This window comes from Delphinapterus leucas, chromosome X, assembly GCF_059928025.1.
Source record: "Delphinapterus leucas isolate spDelLeu-1000000601 "Yukka" chromosome X, BTC_Dleu_Yukka2, whole genome shotgun sequence".
Taxonomy (NCBI): Eukaryota; Metazoa; Chordata; class Mammalia; order Artiodactyla; family Monodontidae; genus Delphinapterus; species Delphinapterus leucas.
The window spans coordinates 18,003,785-18,028,320 of NC_143150.1; the positions used below are offsets into that span (position 1 = coordinate 18,003,785).

Sequence of the window (24,536 nt, forward strand, 5' to 3'; positions counted from 1 at the left end):
GAGAGTGGGCAACCTTGTCTTGTTCCTGATCTTAGTGGAAATGGTTTCAGTTTTTCACCATTGAGGATGATGTTGGCTGTGGGTTTGTCATATATGGCCTTTATTATGTTGAGGCAAGTTCCCTCTATGCCTGCTTTCTGGAGGGTTTTTATCATAAATGGGTGTTGAATTTTGTCAAAAGCTTTCTCTGCATCTATTGAGATGATCATATAGTTTTTCTCCTTCAATTTGTTAATATGGTTTATCACATTGATAGATTTGCGTATATTGAAGAATCCTTGCATTCCTGGAATAAACCCCACTTGATCATGGTGTATGATCCTTTAAATGTGCTGTTGGATTCTGTTTGCTAGTATTTTGTTGAGGATTTTGTTGAGTGCCTGTGTTCTGGTGTGTAGGTCCATGTCTGGTGGTGTGTTTTGGGTGTCCTTGGCCTTATTATGATTTTAGGCAGCCTCTCTGCTAATGGGCGGGGTTGTGTTCCTGTCTTGCTAGTTGTTTGGCATAGGGTGTCCAGCACTGTAGCTTGCTGGTCGTTGAGTGCTGGTGTTAAGATGGAGATCTCTGGGAGATTTTTGCCGTTTGATATTACGTGGATCAGGGAGGTCTCTTGTGGACCAGTGTGCTGAATTTGGCTCTCCCACCTCAGAAGCCCAGCCCTGACACCTGGCTGGAGCACCAAGAGCCCTTCATCCACATGGCTTAGAATAAAAGGGAGGAAAAAGTCAAAAGAAAGAAAGCAAGAGAATAAAATAAAAGTAAGATAAAATAAAGTTATTAAAATAAAAAATAATTGTTAAGAAAACAGTTTTTTAAAAACAAAAATATGAAACAACGGACGGACAGAACGCTAGGACAAATGGTGACAGCAAAGCTATACAGACAAGATCTCACACAGAAGCATACACATACACACAAACAGAGGAAAAGGGGGGAAAATAATATATCTTGCTCTCAAAGTCCACCTCCTCAATTTGGGATGATTCGTTGTCTATTCAGGTATTCCACAGATGCAGGGTCCATCAAGTTGATTGTGGAGCTTTAATCCGCTGCTCCTGAGGCTGCTGGGAGAGATTTCTCTTTCTCTTCTTTGTTCTCACAGCTCCCAGGTTCTCAGCTTTGGATTTGGCCCCGTCTCTGCGTGTAGGTCGCCGGAGGGCATCTGTTCTTCGCTCAGACAGGACGGGGTTAAAGAGGCCGCTGATTCGGGGGCTCTGGCTCACTCAGGCCGAGGGGAGGGAGGGGTACAGAGTGCGGGGTGGGCCTGCGGCGGCAGAGGCCGGCATGATGTTGCACTAGCCTGAGGCGCGCCGTGCGTTCTCCCGGGGAAGTTGTCCCTGGATCACGGAACCCTGCCATTGGCGGGCTGCACAGGCTCCCGGGAGGGGAGGTGTGGAGAGTGACCTGTGCTCGCACACAGGCTTCTTGGTGGCGGCAGCAGCAGCCTTAGCGTCTCATGCCCGTCTCTGGGGTCCGCGCTTTTAGCCGCGGCTCGCGCCCGTCTCTGGAGCTCCTTTAAGCAGCGCCCTTAATCCCCTCTCCTCGCGCACTAGGAAACAAAGAGGCAAGAGAAAGTCTCTTGCCTCCTCGGCAGCTCCAGACTTTTTCCCGGACTGCCTCCCGGCTAGCCGTGGTGCACTAACCCCCTTCAGGCTGTGTTCACGCCGCCAACCCCAATCCTCTCCCTGCGCGCTCCGACTTAAGCCCGAGCCTCAGCTCCCAGCCCCGCCCGCCCCGGCGGGGGAGCAGACAAGCCTCTCGGGCTGGTGAGTGCCGGTCGGCCCTGATCCTCTGTGCGGGAATCTCTCCACTTTGCCCTCCGCACCCCTGTTGCTGTGCTCTCCTCTGTGGCTCCGAAGCTTCCCCCCTCCGCCACCCTCAGTCTCTGCCCGTGAAGGGCCTTCCTAGTGTGTGGAAACCTTTCCTCCTTCACAGCTCCCTCCCACTGGTGCAGGTCCCGTCCCTATTGTTTTGTCTCTGTTTATTCTTTTTTCTTTTGCCCTACCCAGGTACGTGGGGACTTTCTTGCCTTTTGGGAGGACTGAGGTCTTCTGCTAGCTTTCAGTAGGTGTTCTGTAGGAGTTGTTCCACGTGTAGATGTATTTCTGATGTATCTGTGGGGAGGAAGGTGATCTCCGCGTCGTACTCTTCCGCCATCTTCCTCAACTCCAAAATTGCTATTTATGTTAACATATCATGGGTTTATTATTGTTACGTTTAAATTAGTTATTACATTTTTTTTAAATTTCTCAGTTATAATTTATAAGATGGTAATGTGGATAGATATAACTATATATAATCAGAAGTTCCCTGGGATTCCCACTAAGAGTATAAAGGAGTCCTAAATTCTAAAAGTTAGAGAACTACTGGTGTATCTTATCCTACTGCGTGTGTGTGTATATATGTTTAGATGTGTGGGGTTGGGAGGTGGGGTAGCGAAGCACATGCCTTAGAGCAGCAGGGTGGAGGTGCTGCTGGAGTGGGAGATGGGAGGTGGCTTCGCTTCTCAGACAACATTAGAGGTCGTTTGCCAGTAAAGAACCAACTTTTTGTTGTGGACTTTTCTTTCTTTGCTTAAAAAGAGAAACCAACCTGCAGTCATATTTCTCTATGATGCATAGCTTGTTGCAAGTAGATCATGGTGTAACAGCTAAATCACAGGTGGAGAACATAAGAGTATGTTTTGCAGTGACAGTGAACACAGACAGTGGAAGCCACAGAAACCAAGATGTGCCTGTGTTATGTATGCAGCATTTTTTTCTTCCAGATACCTCTTCTGCAATCGCAGAAATCTCACTTTCTGCATATCCAACATCTTTTGTTGTCCATTATTTAAAAATGGAAGGTGGGACTGAGATTTAGAACTAAAAATGGATGATGGGGCAGAAGCTAGAGGAGGAATAGAGGATGTTGGATTACAGCCTTGAAGAGAGAGGGTGAGGAAAAGTAAAATTGCTCTCAGAGACCACTCATGCTGTGAGCTGGGCTTCTGAGTCAATGGAGAGACATTTGGGAGGCGGGAGTCACCATAAAATTAGAAAGGTATTGATTGTGTGACTGAAAATCCAGAAACTGAAGGGCAAAACAGACATGCCTCTTATTAGGCATATGGTCTACAATGAAGCAAAATGAATTTCAAAGCATCTTATTGAAATTGTGGAACAGGGAGATATTTTTAAAGTTTTTCTAGTGGTCAGGGCATAATACGAGGCAATGAATTATAAGTATTCATTTAAATGTGTATAAAATGTCACTGCTGTTCTCTTCATTTGGTGGGATGCGCTTGTTGCTTTAATTTAGTGAATGTAAATATAGTTAGAGAGGGCTTCCATAAACATCTTCTCTGAACGTGGTGTTCTCTCGGCCTATAATATGCCTTGCCTATCATGTCTTAAGTTCCTCATCAGTAAATTCTCCTCCCATGGAGGCTTTCAGGAACTTAAGACATGGGAACGTTCTGATACAATAAACACTCTGGCTACTGGATGGTGGAAGTAGAGTGGAAGGGTGGAGAATCATATCAAATGCTATGGAAGGGTCCAGAAGTATGCAACTCTAGAGAGTATAAGCAGTGTATGTCTATTTAAGTTTGAAAATGATTTTTAAAACCTCTGTGTAACTCTTTTAACATTTTTTAATGCCTCCTGTTAATAACACACTGTTTTAGCCCTGCCTGAGAAATATGAAGAGCTGCTACAATCCTGGTTGTTTTCTTTCAGCTCCTGAGGACCATGTCTGTGCCCAAGGGTAGAGTTTTGGATAAAAACCTTGATGAGGAAGGGCTTGAAAGTGGAGACTGCGGCGATGATGAAGATGAGTGTATCGGAGGCTCTGGTGATGGAATGATGAAAGTGAAGAACCAGCTCCGCTTCCTTGCAGGTAACTGACTAGTGCTGGCTCAAATCTGAGCTAAAATGGTGATGCTTAGGAATTAAATACCAATTGAATCTGCTCTCTATAACTCCCCTAAAATCTCTGCAACACACAATGCCATCAGTTCTTCAAGGAAAGACTACACTCTAGAAAATGAAGTTTTCAGGCATCCTTTTCTTTTAAATCTCTGGACCTGGGTAGAGGGTAACTTCCTGTTTCTCATTGTCTAAAATGAAGTGCCCTAAATCAGTTGGCTCTGTTTCCTACTGGAGATTTCCTTGGTTCTTCTCAGTTATAAAAAGAGATGAAAAAAGAAATGCAATCTTGAGAGTCTGGTGAAAACTAATGATGGGGTAACTTTCAAAGGAAAAGACATTAGCTGACCCTCTCTTTTTAAAATGTCATATTTGGTTTTTTTCCCACAAGTAGTGTAACACTGATAGGCTATGACACATAACTGCACGGCTAGGTGAAAACAAATAGAAGAAAAATAGCTGATGCTGTCAAGAAGGCAAAACAACCACAAAAAAAAATATTCCCTCACAAGTCACATTTGTATCGATTAGCCCAATTTACAAAATACTTTGGTATGGATAGGTGTTCGTGTTTCCATTTTACAGATAAGAAGACTGGGGCTCAGAGAAGAAATGAGATTCATCTAAATGGCAGAGCTGGAAATCTAACTTGGGTCTTAAGACTTCCAATGTCATGCTCTTCCTTCTGCAGTGCACAGCCTTCTCCTTGAAATCCTGTTGCCCATGACCTCTGAGACCCTGCAAGCTCCTCTTTCTTTTTCAACCTCTTTCCTTCACTAGTTCTTTCTAATCCTACCTGAAACTGGGTCTCTCCTTAAGCCTCTATCTTTTCTCTCTTTTCCAGAGAAAACACAGATCTTATCCATTTTGGCAGTTTCAATTTTTTTTATGATTTCTGTAAGTTCTTTTTCTTTGTTTCCTCCATTCTGGCAAACAAAAATCTAGCATGAAATCTGCCCTCTTGACAAACTTTTAAGTGTACAGTATTGTTAATAATATGCAGATTGTACGGCAGATCTCCAGAACTTTTCCATTTTGTATGACTGAAATTCTGTCCCCATTAAACACTAACTCCCCTTTCCCCCTCCCTCAAACCCTGGCACCATCATTTTGCTTTCTGCATCTGTGAGTTTGGCTACTTCATCTAAGTGGAATCATGTAGCCCTTCTGAGACTGGCTTATTTCACTTAGCGTAATGTCCTCAAGGTTCATCCATGTTGTAGCATATGACTACAGGATTTCCTTCTTTCTTAATGCTGAATAATATTCCACTACATGTATGCACCACGATTTCTTTATCCATTTAGCCATCAATGGACATTTAGGTTGTTTCTACCTCTTGGCTGTTGTGGATAATGCTGCAGTGAGCATTCTTTAACTATTATGCCTCTATGGGGATAATTCATAAAATCATTACCTCCAATCTTAACTGCTCTCCTGAGCCCCCATCCCACATCTCCAGCTGCTTACTAGTCATTTCTTCCTGGCTTTCCCACCATTACCCCCAGCTCTATGTGTCAGAAATCAAACGTATCAACAGACCATCCAAACTGGCTCCTCCCTTAATATCCTTATTTTTCTAATGCCACTACCATTCTCCCAGTCGCTGAGGCTTAAGACTGAAGTTGTCTTTGACTCTTCTCCCTTGCCCTTCATATATAGTTGGGCACCAAATCACTGTAGATGATCTGTAATTTTTTTTCTGCTTATCTCACTGTTTCCTTTCTATCCCCCTTTCACCCCCCTGCATATGCTATTTCAGTCACATCTTAAGTGGTCTCCAGTCTTCTAGGCTAAGACAGGAGTATTGAGAGCCTTAGGCTAGCAGATTAGAGAACAAAGAATCAGAGACCCAGGCAGAAGATTCCACCAAATTTACCTTGTACAGCTGCCAGGTTAATCTTTCTAAAGCATCTCCGACCACTCCCTAGCTCAGCTACCTTCATCCTGTCCCCACTGCCTGGAGGATAATGCTCAGACTCCTTAGCAGAGTTCTGAGGGCCTTCTGGTCTGGCCTAAAGTATCCTTTCGGCTTCATTTCCCATCAGTGGCCCCACAGGAACCCTGCACTTTGGCAAGAACAACCATACTCACGCCCCATGAGCAAGAGTAGACATACTGGGCTTCCCTGGTGGTGCAGTGGTTGAGAGTCTGCCTGCCGATGCAGGGGACACGGGTTCGTGCCCCGGTCCGGGAAGATCCCACGTGCCGCAGAGCAGCTGGGCCCGTGAGCCATGGCCGCTGAGCCTGCGCGTCCAGAGCCTGTGCTCCGCAACGGGAGAGGCCACAACAGTGAGAGGCCCATGTACTGCAAAAAAAGAGTAGACATACTGTTTTTATCTGTCTTCATAGAGTTGCCCACCTTTTTTTTTTATATAGATACCCCTCTTTTATTTTTTCTTAAATTACACCCATCCCTAAAAGTACATTTCAAGTATGATGCAGTGAAAAAAAATAGGTTTAGGGGTAGAGTAAATTTGTATTTGAATTCTGGCTCTATTCCTTATGAGCTAGCAGGACCTGGGTCGGTTCTTAGCCTCTTATCTAAGTCTGCATTCCCTCATCCATCATAGTGGGGATCATTACCCCAACTTCATAGGACTATTTCAGGATCAAATCGAGGGGGAAAGTTTGTAAGGCATCTAACCCATTATCTGGAACATACTAGGTGCTCCATAATTATTAGTTTCCTTCAATGAAGTCTTTCACAACCATCTCAGTCTACAGTTATCTCTGTCCTCTGAATTACTAAAAGAAATTCTACCAGTGCTTTCAAGAAATAGTCTGCAGTGGCTCCCAAGTTCCATTCCTAGGGCATAACATGATCACTCAGAGCCTGGCATCCCATAAAAAGAATGTTGAATAAGCATAATAAGTAAAAATAATAGAAGCTTATGTTTATTGGACACTTACCATGCTGCAAGCACTGTGCCGGGACTTTCCAGGCACTGCCTCATGTCATTTTTACAACATCACTATTATTGTTCCCACTTTACAGATGAGAAAACTGATACTGGAAGAGGTAGAGTAATTTGCTTAAGGTCATGCAGTGGCTAAGGTCGAGAGTTAGGATTCAGATTTCAGAGGCCACTCTTTGGACAAATCTGCTTTGCTGCCCCCAAAAGCTTTTGGTCATCTAAAGGTTGCCCAGATGATTTAGCAAACTCGTAACTGGTCTCCACGCTGACCCCTAGTACATACCACTTTCTCCAAAAGTCCCTGCTTATCCCTTCTCTTGCTTTCCTGCCTATAAGCCACTTCCCTATCCATTTCAAAACACGATTCCACAGTTCCGTGGTGACTTAACTTTTTAAAACAGTGTTTGGTCTGGGACCTTGTCAAGGGCCTTTTCAGAATCTGAATAGATTACATCCACTGGTTTCCCTTTGTCCAAATGCACATTTATCCTCTCAATTCTAGTCAGTTAGTCAGGCGTGATTACCCTAAGTGCTTTGTAAACTGTAAAACGCTACACAAATGGTGGTTAATTTAATTTACGGGAAAAATGATGCCTTACTCCCAATAGGTTACACTTGCCTAACATGTTCAGTGATCCTACCAGCCTGGAGTTCCTTGAGTCCCCTTTGAAATGCTTCTCACGGAGAGGAGACTCGTTGGCAATCTGCCAGGCTCGTGGCACAATAGTTATTCGGAATGACAAGCTATGCACTTCGGTCAGCTGTTACACAGTTTTACCCAAAATCTGGGTAGATGCCACCTGGTCCTGGTGATTCATCAACATCCACTTAGTCCACTAGACTTGGAACACTGTGTGCGTTTACCGCCATCTCATTTAGAACATCCAAATTCCTTCCTCCGAAAGACAACTTGAAAATAAAAAACAAAGCTCAGAGTATGTTCAGGCTCTCTTCTATCTCCCTTTTGTCCCTCAGCAGTTCTTTTGCACTCTACCCAGCCAGGTCCTACTGGCTGGCTTCCCCGGCTCACTTCTTCCCATCTTTTGTTGCACTGGATGAAGTGCAGGTCACCGAGGTTCTATTCTTGGCTTTGCTTCTAAGTCCCATGTATCCCGGGGCAAGCCCCTTCCTCTCTTTAGAAGTCAGTTTCTCCATTTGTAAAATGAAGAGGATGCCCAGACATCTCTCGCCGGCCATTCTCGTGCCAGCAGTCTGTGATAATGTTCATTTATTTGGCTTTAGTCCCTGGCAAGGTGCTTATTGGAGTCTTTTGGGGACACCTTCTTCTGACCTTGCAGGTTCCCTGTTTTCTTCTCCTGAGCTATTTTTACACGTGAAAAAATATCTTATTTTCCCTACTCTGGCTCCTTTGACTTTTCCAGTCAAAGAAGCCAGGCTTCTTACCAAGGGCCCTCAGCACACTTGTATGCCAGGATGCTCATAAGAAGTTCTAAGTAGTTTCCAGGCCTTCTGGGCTATATTCACTTTTAAAAGTCTTCATCCTGAAGTTCCCCAAGTGCTCTCTTTTTCTATAATTCTTATTTCTATGCTTAGAGTCTGACCCTTCTTTCTGATTGTTGAATTTAATTGCTGCTGAGATGACCGTTAGACGATGTCTTCTTACCCACAGTTACAGCTTGACCTATTCCTTTCACTTCTCAGAACGAGGCTAATATGCTTCCCTTTTGGTGGGTTATTTCCTTTCTCTCAGCCTGTTTCATAGGGTTGTGGCCATTAAATAAAATAATCCATGCAAAGCCATTGGAACAGTGCCCGGCACCTAGTGAGCACTGAAAAAATGCTGTCTACTATTAAAGCAACTGGTCTGTTGCTGTTCCTGCCGACCTATGGGCGCTCCAAGAGCCAGCAGATACAGATTAGAATTAATCGCCTTGGTTTTTTGTTTAAGACTCATAAAAAGCAACTAAAACCAGGTAACCAACGTTCAGCAACATCCCCTTACCCCTTGCCATTCCAAATGGGGTCCGTGGAGCAGCAGCTTGCTAGAAATGCAGATCTCAGGCCCCACGTCAAGACCTACTGAATCCTAAGGTCATGTTAACAAGATCCCTAGGTGATTTGTTTATAGTCGTTACCACCTTCTCACTGAGCTCTTTTGACCTTTAGGCTTAATCCTTGAAGCATCGAAGAAGCCACTAACCTGCCCCCACGGTGGGCTACGTATTCTAGGAAGTATAAAATAGGCCCAAGACTCGTCATCCCTGTGATAGATTAGGTCCCTTGGGTTCTAGTCATCCCTGTGATAGATTAGTACACTTGGGTTCTAGTCCTAGCGTATTTGCTAACAGTAGGACCTTGAGCAAGTTATATAGCCGCCCTGAGCCTCAGTTTCTCCAGCTGTAAAATGGGAATAGTCATCCTTGCCTACCTCAGTGAGTTTTTGTGAAAGTCAAATGCGATAATGAGTGTGAAAGTGCTTTTGTAACCTGTGCAGCTCTACAAATATTTATAACAACCATAAAACTGTTGTTACTATTCCAGAGTCTCTGGAAGCTCTTTGGCTCTTTCAGCAACCTTAGTTCGGCATGTATTTTCTGCAGAGACTGAATTTAGCCCATGAGTTATAAAACGCTTACACTGAACACACATGTTCGGACTCCCTTCCAAAGATAGATCATCCATGATGGACCTGGTGTGATAAGCTGACTGTTTTGTTGCCAGGTTGCCATCAGCATTGTCCCAGTTTTTGGCCTTGTCAAAGCTCTTATTGTAAGCCATTGGGGAAGCTGGCTACTCCCAGTGCTTTGGCTGGGGCTGATCCCTGAGAAGCTTTGCAAGCTCTGGCCATGTGTCCCTGGCCAAGACATGATGATTAAGCATCTGAAGCATGTGCCGCCTCTCTGCCAAGTCTCACCCACACAGAAACACACACGCCCATGCGCACACATGCACACGTGCGCACACTCTTGTAGGCGTGCACACCTGCATGCCTACTGTTGGAAACACATTTTGAAATATACACTCACAGAACAACTACCAGCAAGAAATACCTATGTCAGAGACATCTGTGTTACCACTCCCACACCCCTGTCCTCCCTGGACCTGTTCCTGCTCCAGCCTGTGTTATGCTGTGGGTACAGCCAGAGCATGCTGGCGAGCCTAACGTCTTTATGGCAACGAGTCAGAAAACAAAGATATTCTTGTCTCAAGCTGGGCCAAAGAATGGATACTGCGAAAGCCTATTTCTTTGGCTGAGGAAAGCGGAAACAGACTATAGAAGACCGAAACATTCCTTGTTGCTGCATGGGAATAAGAGGGGCTTCAGGGCTTCCCTGGTGGCGCAGTGGTTGGGAGTCCGCCTGCAGATGCAGGGGACACGGGTTCGTGCCCCGGTCCGGGAAGATCCCACATGCCGCGGAGCGGCTGGGCCCGTGAGCCATGGCCGCTGAGCCTGCGCGTCCGGAGCCTGTGCTCCGCAACGGGAGAGGCCACAGCAGTGAGAGGCCCGCGTACAGCAAAAAAACAAGAGGGGCTTCAGCTGGTTGGTGGCAGGGTAAGGAGGACAGTTCATGAAACACGTCTTGGGCTTAGGACTTGAACCAATACTAAAACCAAATGGCTGTTTCTTGCCATATTAAACAAACGTTTCTTGTGGAAACGTTTGCCCGCAAGAAACTTTCGGTCTCTCCGTGTCAGTGTGAGGACTGAACAGAGAAAACTTGTCACTTGTTCCTTGTCTGGGAGTGAGGGTGAAGGTGAAATCCAGGTCTAGGTAGGCCCTTCTGGCCATTCTTTTCTGTCATGCCCAGCTGTTGGGAGGGACAGCAGCTGTGTGCTTCCCCGCACCAGTCACCCGTGCGCAGCAGTTCTGGAGTGAAGCCATGAAGTCTTCACAGCTGTGGCCCAGGAGTCTCTGCACCCAGTATTACCTCCGTACAGTTACTTTACAGTCTGGAGGCGAAAAAACAATGACTCCCCAAAAGCAGAGATTAGAAAATATTTTTTAAGCCAGTGACTTTTATTCTTTTTCTTTTTTTAGTGGATCAAATGTAACCTTATATTTCTGTTCCTAACATGCTTGTGCACATAGAAGAGAGGAAGGACACTTCAGTGGCTTAACTGTTCTTCTAAATTGTCAGATCAAACTCTCACAAATGTGGGCTGGTAGTCACACGTTTTAATAAATTCACTAATGGGCTGGTTTGGTGAAAAGGGTAAGATCAATGGAGGAACTCTCTGATGGGCCTTTTATCATGGGTGGCATCTGCAACATTTTCATGCTTTAGAACAAAACATATTGCCTGCTGAAGAATGAGTAGAAGGTTTGTAGGAGAATGAAATGTCCTGGGGTTTTTTAATGGGAAAGTTATTGAGTCCTGTTCAGAGCTCAAAATACATGTGGATACAGTAATATATCTATTTATACTTCCCTGCTGGTAGCAAGTCCAGGAATAGAGTATGGCAGTTTTCCCAAAATGTATTCCATCCCACTTCCTTTGCACTCCTTGGAAACCCACCGTCAGATCTTTGGCACTTATGTTGAAGGTTGTTTCCCACTAAGTAACCCATCTCTGAATTTCTCAGGCAAGATCTTGTAGTGACTCCCTCCACCCGTCTTTCTTGGGATATCAGTCCCTCAAACATGAGACCTCAGTGTAAGGGGACCCTATGTCATTCACACTGGGAGGTAGATCCCATCTGATGGGTGAACAGGGTACGGTCCTACACTTAGGCCGCTGAAGCTTGAGACATAACAGGAAGGAAGGGCATCTCATCTGCAGGGTCAAAGAAACTGAGTCTCAGTTCTGCTTCTGTTACTTCCCAGCGTTGGCCTTGGACAAAGTCACTCAACTCCTCTGAGCCTCATATTCCTCATATGCAAAAATAATGATAAAATATTTCCTGACCTGCCCACTTCATAAGTTGTTGAATGAAACACACATGATAATGGATATAAAAGTACTTTGTAAAAAGAGGACTTTGTAAACTGTAAAGAAGTTACCCACTTAGAGTAATATTATTAATATTATTTAGTACCACTGGGTTATAAGTTAATTTTATTCACCAAAAGCCTGCAGCTAAAATTATACGTTAAATTCTCGATGTTCTGGCCAACAAATTTCACTATAATGTGCTCCCTCTTTTTCATCCCCAAGGTGGCATTTTCAGTTACTCATTAACTTGTTTTTAGCCCAGTGAGAAGGTATTTAAACAATGACAAATATGTCTGCTGAGTTGTGCAAATAACCAGTCACAAAAGTAGTAGTCACCTACATCTTGAAAGAATCTCAGCTAGTTATGTTTTGTTTTCTTTGGTGTTAACGGGGCAGTGAGGGCAGGGGTAGACAACAAGTTGGGGAGGGTCAAGAAATGGGGCCCCTGATGCTTTCCATTCTCTCTTGCTCTTAGCCAGAAGCAATCTGCTCTCATGCCTTGATCTTTTCTTTTAGAGATCAAATGCCATAGGGAAGCTGAAGGAAGCAAAGCTCACTATAATAGCACTTTTCTCCCAGACACAGACCAGGTGGTCCTGGCTAATAGATTGACAAGACAGCCATTCCCACCTCACCCCAGAGCTTTGTGTAGTTCCCGTGGCTCACAAAGAGGGATTTAGATGCAAGCTTTCACAGTGATATCACCTGCCAGTTGAGTAAGTTTACCCAGAAAGGGGCCATCCCCACGCCTTAGTGTTGACCAGGGAATTACTTCAGGTAAGCTGGTGATAGATGAGAGTAAGGAAAGGTAAAAAGCTTTCTATAAAGTTACCATCACTTGAGGTGCTTTAGGGAGTTTGTTTCTTACTATTTGCAAGGACATATGCTGGGGTTCACTTTTGTAGGTCTACTGCCTTCTGATGCTTCCCGTCTGAGCCATTAGGCTGTGAGGCTTTCATCAGGGGTAATGCTATATAATGCCTGTACTCGTCAATAGAACTTCCGCATAAACTCTAAGAATTGGGGGAGTGTTAGGGATAGTGTGAGTAATTTGTGACCATTGTATTATATTTTGTAATCAGTTTTCAAATTAAAAGGCAGCAATGGACTGTATGAATGTGGCTAAATGGTGCGATTGATTTCCTCTGGATGAAGCCATGTCTGCCAGTTTAGCGACAGCCTCAACTAATTGCCGTAATCTAGTGTGGCTAGAAAGGAATAGGAGGGAGAGGTTCAATGCTCACTGGTGGAGAAGGAGAGGCAGAGCCAGCAGGAAGGCGGCAAGCCCAAAGCCTCTGGCTGAGCTGCCACATAGAAGTGAAGGGATCTTCACTTCATCCCCAAGGGATCTGGGAGCACCAGCTTGTGTGCCCTCCAATGGGAAGTGCTCCCTGCAAGAAGAAATGTCACAGCAGAAAGAGAGAAAGATGTGATGTCTAATTAAACCTGTGTGATGGCCCTGCGTTCCCCTGACGAACAGTGGCCTCTTGACGGAGCCAAATCAGAGGAGCCCAGGGTAACAAGGAACCATGAGCCTGCAGAACAAGACAGAAGCTGAAAGCGCGTGGTATGCACAGTCCCTGTGGCTGCAGGTGGAGATCAGATATGAAGCCAGGCTGAGGTCCTACTTTGAGAGGAGGAGGGACTCAGAGCCATCGGATGCCTTACAATCACTGACCTTCCACAGAACCCCTGAAACTACACATATGCACACGCCCATGTGTGCACACGTTATCAAGTCTTTTTCCAATTCAGACAAGGCTGTCTGTTAACTTTGTTAATATGGCAGAAAGAATAGAGGTACAGCCATCATCTCTTTCTCCCCCTTATTTGCCAAGGAGATTTCCAATTTGCTTTGGTAGGAATGAAGTTACTGGCAAGTTTTTGTTTTGTTAGCCTTTTTGAAAGGAAATCTTGTTATAGAGGCTGCCTACGTACACACCCGGGTAAGAGATGTTTAATGATCCAGAAAAATGATCCATAGCACTTGTGGTTCTTAATGCTTCTAAATATACTTACTGATTTTTTAAATATTTTGGATCTTTTGGGATTTTTTTTTTTTTACAATCCTAATGGGTACGGGTGATGGTAAATAAACCTTTAAAGATGAGAACGGGACTACCAGCGCGGACAGAATCTCTTAATTTGTAGCTCATTGGTGGACTTAAGCAGTAATGTAATTACCAAGTAAATAAAAATGGAGTAGAGGCTACTCTACAAATTCTGGTGTCTGGGAATAGTCTATTTTAGAGCAGCAGGCAATCTCATTAGCACCTTCAGGATGGCTTTCAGTATGAAGTGGTTTCCTTGATTAATGATGATCTCCTCAGAGTGGAGAAAGCAAGTCTTTGTCATCTTACGCATACACTTATCAGCTCTCAGTCACCAACCTCTGCTTCCTTCTCCTGCCTTGCCCCACGACTGTCACTTAGTAGATGTTTGATAAATACCTCAGTTATCCATGTGCAATGTTCACTCGTCAGCATTTGCTTCCTTTTGCCTCCTATTTGGTAGCTTTCACCCTCACTGCTTCTTTCATTAGCTTCCTCAAAGTATCTTTCAACCTCTAGCGGTGGAAATTGTGAGCAAAGAGATGTGAGAGCCCTGTTCCAGTCAACAGAGGGGTAGGGGCTCCTGTGAGGGGTAGGACACGCTGGGTGAGACAATTGTGTGTCTGTAGCCTAGAGTGCATCCTGCAGGTAGTGAGCAGGATAGTGAAGAATCTGGAAACAGGGTCAGTGGAAGGACACTGAAAGAAAAGTCACGATGTTCAGTCTATACAAGAGGAGAATTAGGGAGAGGTGAATGTTGTCTTCTACTAGTTAGAGGTCTTGCACATGGAAGATGAGGGAAGATCTGGAGCCAATACGTGGAATTTTTTTCATTTTTAAAATTTATTTATTGATCGATTGACTTTTGGCCGCGTTGGGTCTTCGTTGCTGCACGCGGGCTTTCTCTAGTTGCAGCGAGCGGGGGCCACGCCTCGTTGCAGTGCATGGGCTCCTCGTTGCTGTGGCCTCTCCCTCTGCGGAGCACGGGCTCTAGGCGCACAGGCTTCAGTAGGTGTGGCTCGTGGGCTCAGTAGTTGTGGCTCACGGGCTCTAGAGCGCAGGCTCAGTAACTGTGGCGCATGGGCCCAGCTGCTCCTTGGCATGTGGGATCTTCCCGGATCAGGGCTCGAACCCATGTCCCCCGCATCGGCAGGCGGATTCTTAACCACTGTGCCACCAGGGAAGTCCCTAGATTTTTTTTTATTAATTTTTATTGGAGTACGGTTGCTTCACAATGTTTTGTTAGCCTCCACTGCACAACGAAATGAATCAGCCATACACATACAGATAAGTCCAAAAGTCCCCTCCCTTTTGGACTTCCCTCCCATTTAGGTTACCACAGTGCATTAGGTAGAGTTCCCTGTGCTGTACAGTATGTTCCCATCGGCTGTCTATTTTATACATAGTATCTATAATGTATATGTGTCATTTCCAGTCTCCCAGTTCCTCCCACCCCACCCCTTGGAACCAATACATGAAATTTATAAGGGAGGTATATTTTGACTGACAAAAGGATGAACTTTCCACCCTTAAAGCAATTCCTCAGTGGAATGAATTCCTCTAGGAAACAATCAGCTTCCTGACTCTGGAGCTATTTGACTAGAGAGTAAGTAACCATATATCAGAAAGACTATCTGGGTAGGGGTGGAGTGGGGTGTCAGAGAGTGGATAGATACCTCCATCATGGGCTCTTGACTTCCATGGTACTGAATGGCTCTGAGATGCTGTGGTTTTATGATGCAAACATGTAAGTAGAGCAAAAGAGAACCAAGATGGTGGAGCAAACCAATGGGGCAATTTCTCAGGCTCCGGGAAGGAAAGAGGAGTGTAGAAGAGATTCTTTGGTTGTATTTGAGTACCTGTCACCAATTATGATTTTCTACAGCTATTTTCCTAAGCAAATGGATCCTTACGAATGGCACACTTTTCCAGGGAGCAGTTCTTTGCAACATCCTGTCCGTCACTCACAGCCTCTAGATTTGTTTCACTACTATGAGAATCCAGTTCTCATTTCTCCCCAGTTATTTCCAGGCTTGTGGCCTTCCTGTCCCTGTGTTAGAAAAGCAAACTGGAATACAGTCCCTCCCCCAGCTACAAGTCTTTAGCCCTAATGGCTGAATGGTCAATATCAAGGATGTCCAGTCCACCCTTACCTCCTCCACCACTCTCTCCCTTCCAACTCTGGCCTCACAGAATAGACCAGTGCATCTCAAGTTATCTAGTGAAGGACTGGAGTGTTTTTGTGTTGGTTTTTTGTTGTTGTTGCAGTTGTTGTTCCTCCCAACTCTGTCATGGACCAGTACTTTTGTAACATACAATAAAAATGAATTACCACAAAAAGGAAATGGCAAAAAGGCCTACAAAAATACAAGCCACAGTTTTTAATTATGAGACTCAACAGACCTAAAAATCTCTCTGTCAAATTGCTATAAACATTTCTAAGTGCTTACTTCAACTCCTGTACAGACTGGCAGTAAAGAGCAGAGCAGCAGAGCCCGCGCTGAGTAGGGAGGAGCAGCCTGCTCTCCGTGTCGCTGCCTTGTATCTATCCTTACCCTTGGACCCAATAGTGGAACAGATTCAAACAGCAGTCTAAATGGGGGTGAGGGCAGTGGGGTCCTGGTGCTGGCTTGCACTGGCTCACAAGAGCCAATTGTTAATTTCAGAATTTTCATGAGCCAGCTGTTAAAAATAGTCATTATTAAAAATTAAGTTCTATAGATTTATAATTAAATACCTTCTGTTAAAAACAAAGAAAACATACTCAAAACTCATCACACCCTAATTATTTTAGTACATGTACTGTTATCTATGCTCTTGAGGTTATTTGTGTCTAATTGTGCCTGGGTGGTGGAAATTTATTTTTTAACATCTTCATTGGAGTATAATTGCTTTACAAGGGTGTGTTAGTTTCTGCTTTAAAACAAAGTGAATCAGTTATACATACACATATGTTCCCATATCTCTTCCCTCTTGCGTCTCCCTCCCTCCCACCCTCCCTATCCCTCCCCTCTAGGTGGTCACAAAGCACCGAGCTGATCTCCCTGTGCTATGCGGCTGCTTCCCACTAGCTATCTATTTTACGTTTGGCAGTGTATATATGTCCGTGCCACTCTCTCACTTCATCGCAGCTTACCCTTCCCCCTCCCTGGAAATATTATATACTCTTCCCAACTCTGTGTGTAGTGTCTTCACATCGGTAGCTTGAAATCGACCATGATGGAAATATTTGCACCCCAGAAATCACCAAAAACTACAGATGGGGGCTTGACTTATTGTTTTGTGGATTGTCTAGAATCTAGACTTAAGAAAGTGATGGGAAGAAAATGTTAACAGTGCAGATTAAACTTTAAATTGCATTGTCTCTGTAGCCGTTACATTGTGAATAAATAGCACAATACTTTGAGACACTGTTCTTCCAGTATTTGAAAACTATTGTCCCATTATCAGAAAAGTCACTCCCGTCATTGATGAAGGAGTGATGTTCCCACATACATCTTTGTCATTTCATTTTTGTCTTCCTCCTTAATGTAAACCAATATATCAAGCAGTGTTCTTGCAGGAACCACACTTGCTTGTCAATTGCAACCCTGGTTTGGCTACAGATGCCAGAGTCTGACAAAAATCAATGAAAGCATTCTGTGAAAATCAACTGGCTTATATGGAATTTACAATAAAGAATATTGTATAGTTTTTTATTATTTGTGAATTGTATGTCCCACATCCTTTATTCCACCAAAATTTAAAATAAACTGACATGCATGCTTTTTTATTTATTTATTTATTTTGAGAGCCAGTTGTTAAACATTTAGCAGCACACCGTGGGGTGAACGGAGTACTTTGAAAGATTATTTTCCTTCCCTCATCCTTAAATGTTCTAGGCTTAAATCAGTAGCTCTTTCTAGCACAAGTGGGAGAGAATTTCTCTCTTCCAAAGTTATGCTAGCAAATGCAAGAGCCCCTCACTTTCAGTTACTCTGAAATCTAGGATTCCTTTGGAATTCCTTTGGAATCCTAGAACTGGAAACTTAACTTGGAAACTATTAACCAGATCCGTAAACTTTTTTTTTTTTCCTCAAAACCCCTTATTCCCTCTTGAGGTGGAAGGACTCCCACTGAAATCTCTCTGCTAACCAGTGGCAATCTCTTCAGCTCCATTCCAAACCTGGATGGGAGTCTCACAGGCCAGCTCATGGGGCACCCAAGCGAGGCCCACTTTAAGAGTTGAGTCTCCCTATATCAGCCGGCATGAAGACAAATTAATACCGTGTGCTAGTATTAGCCCTGGTTTCACAGAGTGGAACTCCTAATATCAGGTTACATTTTGTTGGCTTGGTACTCATTTTTTTAACCACCAACCATATGGGCAGAGGTTGGAAGGAAAGCTAAATTTGGAACATACCCCCCACTCTCCTTTTTAACATTTCTTTCTTGTTTGTGCAGGGAGGCAACATATTACTCATACTCACATAACAGCACCAATTGCTAGAGGACTGAGGAATGAGATTCTCCCAAAATGCGGTTGGATCAGGGAATTGGAGATTTTCTATACAAGTACGCAGCAGTGCAGTCAGAACGTCTGCGCTCTGCTCCTGCAGATTTCTGAACCTGTCTGTGCACACAGCACGAGAAGACTAAATCAGTAATGAAAAGGAACCTAGGGATTTCATGTCTGTGGGCTCCTAAGTTCTTTATCATTTTTAGTCAACATCCAGAGATAGCACTTTTCTGCACTAATATCTTTCTGACTCGGGCTTTTTGGAACATGGAGCCATGAATTTCTCTCTCTGTTTAGTTTTTTCCTGCTCTAGCTTTCCTCCTCCCCACACACCACTTCATGCGCCTGGTAGTTGGAGCAGGGAAGATGGATTTGGTTTGGGCAGTGGTAATGATTTGGGCAGTATCTGTGGAAGTCATGCACATTTCAGTCCTGGGGCTTTCTAAACCTGAATACATATGTCAACCTAAAACAGGATTTTTTAGCATCTCAAAGGAATTTAGAACCAGGTTCAGCTTAAGGAATGGAAATTAGTCTACGTGCCTTCAAGGAGAGGTTGTAGTCTTCCTGCTATGCCAACTTGAAGTCAGAAGGGCATTCTCCTTGCTGGCCCTGGATTCCAGGCAGGAATGAGGGGTCATGAAGCCAAATCCCACAGCCCAGCCTTTCTCAATCGGGCCCAGCCTCCTTCTCTAATCTTGTCTCCCACTAATCCCTATCCCACCCTGTGTTCCAGCTACCTTGAATTTCTCCGTGTTCCTGAACTTGCTGTTCTGCTCTTTAAGGCCTGCCTGGACCTTGATAAATACCTGTATTTGCAACACACATAAAGCACTTAGCTCCGTGCCTGCCCCTTGGTGGGTTCTAGTAAATGGTGGCTGTTAATACTCTGCACATGCCGGTTCCTTAGTCCATAAAGGTTTCCCCTTCTCTACCTTTAAAACTCAGCTCAGATGTACTTTCCTCCCCGGTGAGTCCTTGTCCTAAGCACAGTGCTTTGTTAACCCATTATAGCAGTTACCAGTTTGAAGTCGGGTAATTCCCAGTGCCTGACACGTAACTGGTGCTCAGTAAGTTTCTGCTGCGTGGCCCTGGCCATACCACAATGAATAAGCACAGTACCTGCCCGCGTAAGCTTCTAGTCTAGTCAGCAGCTGTGCGCGGACAGACACTTAACTAGATAATTATAATGTAATATGGTTAAAGTACTGACTGCTGTATGCACATGGGGTTGTGGAAACACAAAGGAAAGGCTTCGTACCCAGACTGGGGTGGTCAGAAAGTGAGCTGAGTCTTCAAACAATGTGTAAGAGGCAGCTGAAAAGGGGAGAGCCTTGCAAGCCGGGAGGACAGTATGAGAAAAGACATGGAGGGTGAGAAACGGCATGGTGGTTCTGGGTACAATATGCAGCTTGGTGAGGCTACAGCAGAGAGAGGCGAGAGCTGAGGCTAGAAGATTAGTTAGGGTCAGAGCATGAAAGCCTTCTGTGCCTTCTTAAGGAGCTTGGCCTTGATCCTATAGCAGGGTCTATAAATTCATAACATATGGGTCATCAGCGTCCCCACCTCCACCCCTCTCATGGCAGACGTTGATAATCACAGCACCCCATCCCACTGGGCCCAGATGTGACCTCATAATCCTCAACATAGTGTGGCAGGGAACACCAAGAGGTTGGCGGTGGCACTCTGGTTTGCTGGTGTGAGATTATACACGTGTGTGTATGTGGAGGTTGGAAGTGTGAGAGAGTACCAGTGATGGGAGAATTATGACATGGTCAGACTTGCATTTTGGAAATCTCCATGCACATTTAAGAAGAATCAACAGAACCCGATTGTTTAGATGGGGCGCGGGATGACAAAGAAAGAGTAGCCAAGGACCAGGTCATTGTTCCCACCTTGGGCAAGTGGGCAGATGCCAGTGCCATTCAGAGAGCATAAAGGAGGTAATGATAGGTTTGGCATGATAATAATAGCTCACTTTTTCTGAGCGCTTACTATATGGCGGGCACTCTTTTCAGCATTTTACGTGAAGCAATTAATTTTATCCTCCCAACAACACTGGGGGGGTACCATTATTATTTCTGTTTTGTAGATGAAAAAACTGCACAGAAAAGTATAAAATATTAAAGAGCTAACAAAATCAGTGGCACTGAGGAAGAACATTAGGGCAAGAAAAGCTGAAGACATCACTGAGTCATTTGGATGAATATGGATAGAGCCAACCAGGTCACCAGGCACCCGTGCTAGGGTTTATCAGTTCATCTTTAATGTTCTGGAAAGCAAAGCATTTATCATTCTTGAAAGAGGACCACTGCAATGTGTATAAATCCATCCTGCATTCACCACATCTGTTCTACTCATAGGGGCAGACACCGGTAGGAAAGTGAATTAAAACAAGCCCATCCAAACAACGGCCTAAATGATTTGCACGTAAAACACCTCTAGCATTCGTAAAATTAAAAGAGCAAGGTTAGAGGGGTATTGGATTTTAAGAGAATATATCACATTAAATTGTGCTGTGTTTTTCTAATGATTAACCTTTTCTTATTTCAATAATGATACAATGTACATATGTGTGTATGTAAATGTATATAGTTGATTCATTTGTTTAGTAACTTCCTGCCTTCCAAAGCACTTTTCTCATTCCCCATTAAAATGTTCTAATCAGGAATCCAATTGCGTTAAGGAATAGGCTATTTCAACGGCTAATAGGCTAAAGGTTATTTTCGTCTTAGCTTCCTGTCTAGCTATCTGGGCTGCGTCAGTGGCACAGTGGCAAGCACTACCAGGAGACAGGCATCTTGGCCAGGAGGGAGCAAATGTCCCTGCCTTGTGACTCAGGCATGCAGCTCAGCATTGGAGTCATGGGAGAGTGAGGACTGTGCAGCCTGGATTTCCAGATCCCCAGACCAGGTTGCCTATTAACCCTGAACTCAGACCTTGAGACCATGGGTTTGCTAATGATTTCACAGTGTCCTCTGGAACTTTTGATAGCTATAAATGTCTGCCTTTGGCCTGACCATACCAGTCTCATTACCACCTATTTCCCTTTGCTCAAGTCATTCGTTACATCTACTTGTGATGCCCTCTGTTCTCCCATCCTGACACCTCCCAGTACTTCAAGACCCTCCTCCACAAAAGTCATACTTGATGGCCTCAGCCTTCCATGGCGTCTCTTTTCCAAAACCCTTGTATCCACCGTTCTGCACATAACAATAATCAACTAGCAGATAGTGATTTACAGATAGCTTTCAAATTTATCAGCTAATTAAATCCTCCTCACAGTCCTGTAAGATAGGCTTTAATATTAGCCCTTGTGAAGGAGAAAACCGAGGCTCAGAGAGTTAGATTAATTGCCCGAGGTCAGTGCATGGTAAGAACTAGAATTGGAGCCCAGCTCTTTGTGATGACAGAACGCATTTCCATAACTACCTTGCTACATGGCCCAGCATATGTAACTAATGAACATATGTGGACGATGGTGACAACAGTCCTCTTGTGCCAGTAAATAGCCATTGACTTTTTCCGTGGACTTGATCCTCAGAGTGAGAATAGCCTCAGCGGGGGTAGTTCAGGGCCTCTCCAGCCTTTAGGGGTTACGTAGTAAAGGGAGGAGCTGAAAGCACAGTGCTCAGCCCAGTTTTGTTGGACTAGTCTGGGTTCCCAGAAGAATTTTCTCTTTTCTCTCTCTCTCTCTCTATAACCCAGTATCTTTCCCATGAATCACGGTTCCTCTGGGTGCCTGAGTCTGGCCCTAAAGGAGGGACTATAGCACACATGGTGTTCAAGTAACTTACTATGCAAGCTTGGGAGATCTGGGTTCGCGCCTCTCCGCTCCACTTGAGACCTATAATTATTGATCCACAGCGCATTCCTGTGCTCCGTGACCATCTGGCCTAAGTACATCCAAGGCTATCATTTGCTGGGGCAGCAGTTGGTTTAGACAGCTTATCCTGAATGTAGCTTTGGAAGCCTGCATAATCTTGGTTCTGGGAGACTGAGCAGGTAGCCAGGCTAAAGGCCCCATGTGCTGTTCTTGGGCCCAGTGCCCCAGCTAAAATAACACATTTGGAATTATTCATTATCCCTTCAGTGCAACTCTGAATTTTAAATTGCATACTCGTGAGTGAGCCTTGCTTTTTGTAGGTCTTTCGTACATTAGAGAACTGCAGTTATGGAGATTCACAATGAATTGTGGGAGTGAATCTCATTCTAGCAATAACGACAACAACAATAGTCAGAAACATAATAACACTTAACACTGACTATTCTCTCTGTGATGACACTGGCCTGAGTATGGCCACATTTAATTTCTACAACATCCTAGGAAAGGTTGGTGATATTATAACCCCCATTTTACAGATGAGGAAAATGAAGCTCAGAGACATTAAGTAAATGTCTTAAGGTCATACAACTAATAAATGGGTGAACCAAGGTTCAAACCCATGCCTTTTTGGCTCCAAAGGCCATGAAACGATTAACACTCAGCTCTGCTCTGCCACCTCCCTTTCTGCTTCATAGTGCACTTGTCTATGCCATGTAAGCCTTCAGCTGGCAGCCCCCGAGACCCACAAGCACTGCTTCGGCCACTGTTGAGGTCAATGAAATGGTCGTGCCCAGGATTCAGCACTAAGCACCTGCAACTGGTCATTCTATCTATGCTGTGCTCCACTGGCCAACCCTTGCGCCTCCCTGCTCTTGCTTCTCCCAGCGAAAAAAGGTAGAGAGAAGAATACAGATGTAGCGCATGGGGTGATACGACTAAGTTAATTTGGTCATCTTGAAATTTTGTAAAAATATAAACATACCTTGTCTAGTATTTACTCCTATTTTCCTTGGGCCTAGACATGCTCACAAAATCGCAGCCAGGTTTTCTGGCAAGATGTTCCATGAAGAAGAGATCAATTTTAAAAATTTACAACCTTAGCTGAAAAGTACAAACTAGTTCACCGAAAAGTCTAGTAAGAAATGACCAGCAACTCTAAAATAACTTGAACCAGGGGTTATCTTTGGTTCATGTGATGTGGCCAATGAAAATAGATAATCTCCACTTTATAAAGAATGTTGCATTTATTAATATGGGTCTCTATGGAATCTCATTTTAAATATGGGTTGATGAACTGGTCATTTTTTCTTTAGTAACAGCTTTTTCTTTTTTTTATGAGGGCGGGGAGCAGGGTCCTCTGTGCTTTTTTTTTTTTTTACATATTTATTGGACTATAATTGCTTTACAGTGGTGTATTAGTTTCTGCTTTATAACAAAGTGAATCAGTTATACATATGTTCCCGTATCTCTTCCCTCTTGCGTCTCCCTCCCTCCCACCCTCCCTATCCCACCCCTCTAGGTGGTCACAAAGCACCGAGCTGATCTCCCTGTGCTATGCGGCTACTCCGACTAGCTATTTTACATTTGGTAGTGTAGATATGTCCATGCCACTCTCTCACTTTGTCCCAGCTTACCCTTCCCCCACCCCATATCCTCAAGTCCGTTCTCTAGTAGGTCTCTGTCTTTATTCCTGTCCTACCCCTAGGTTCTTCATGACATTTTTTTTCTTAAATTCCATATATATGTGTTAGGATACGGTATTTGTCTTTCTCTTTCTGACTTACTTCACTCTGTATGACAGACTCTAGGTCCATCCACCTCACTACAAATAACTCAATTTCGTTTCTTTTTATAGCTGAGTAATATTCCATTGTATATATGTGCCACATCTTTATCCATTCACCCGATGATGGACACTTAGGTTGATTCCATCTCCTGGCTATTGTAAATAAAGCTGCAATTAATATTTTGGTACATGACTCTTTGAATTATGGTTTTCTCAGGGTATATGCCCAGTACTGGGATTCCTGGGTCATATGGTAGTTCTATTTGTAGTTTTTTAAGGAACCTCCATACTGTTCTCCATAGTGGCTGTACCAATTCACATTCCCACCAGCAGTGCAAGAGTGTTCCCTTTTCTCCACACCCTCTCCAGCATTTATTGTTTCTAGATTTTTTGATGATGGCCATTCTGACTGGTGTGAGATGATATCTCATTGTAGTCTTGATTTGCATTTCTCTAATGATTAATGATGTTGAGCATTCTTTCATGTGTTTGTTGGCAGTCTGTATATCTTCCTTGGAGAAATGTCTATTTAGGTCTTCTGCCCATTTTTGAATTGGGTTGTTTGTTTTTTTGTTATTGAGCTGCATGAGCTGCTTGTAAATTTTGGAGATTAATCCTTTGTCACTTGCTTCATTTGCAAATATTTTCTCCCAT

General features: G+C 44.1%; 1 protein-coding gene across 2 annotated transcripts in view; it reads left to right on the top strand.

The window, feature by feature from the left end:
* The window catches only part of GPC3 (glypican 3), a 442,030-nt gene that overhangs the window by 372,990 nt on the left and 44,504 nt on the right, over positions 1-24,536 (top strand). For both annotated transcript variants that reach the window (XM_089904074.1, XM_022554225.3), the window contains one exon: positions 3,720-3,879. In XM_089904074.1, the coding sequence (XP_089760200.1) occupies positions 3,720-3,879 (160 nt within the window). The remainder of the gene's footprint in view (positions 1-3,719; positions 3,880-24,536) is intronic.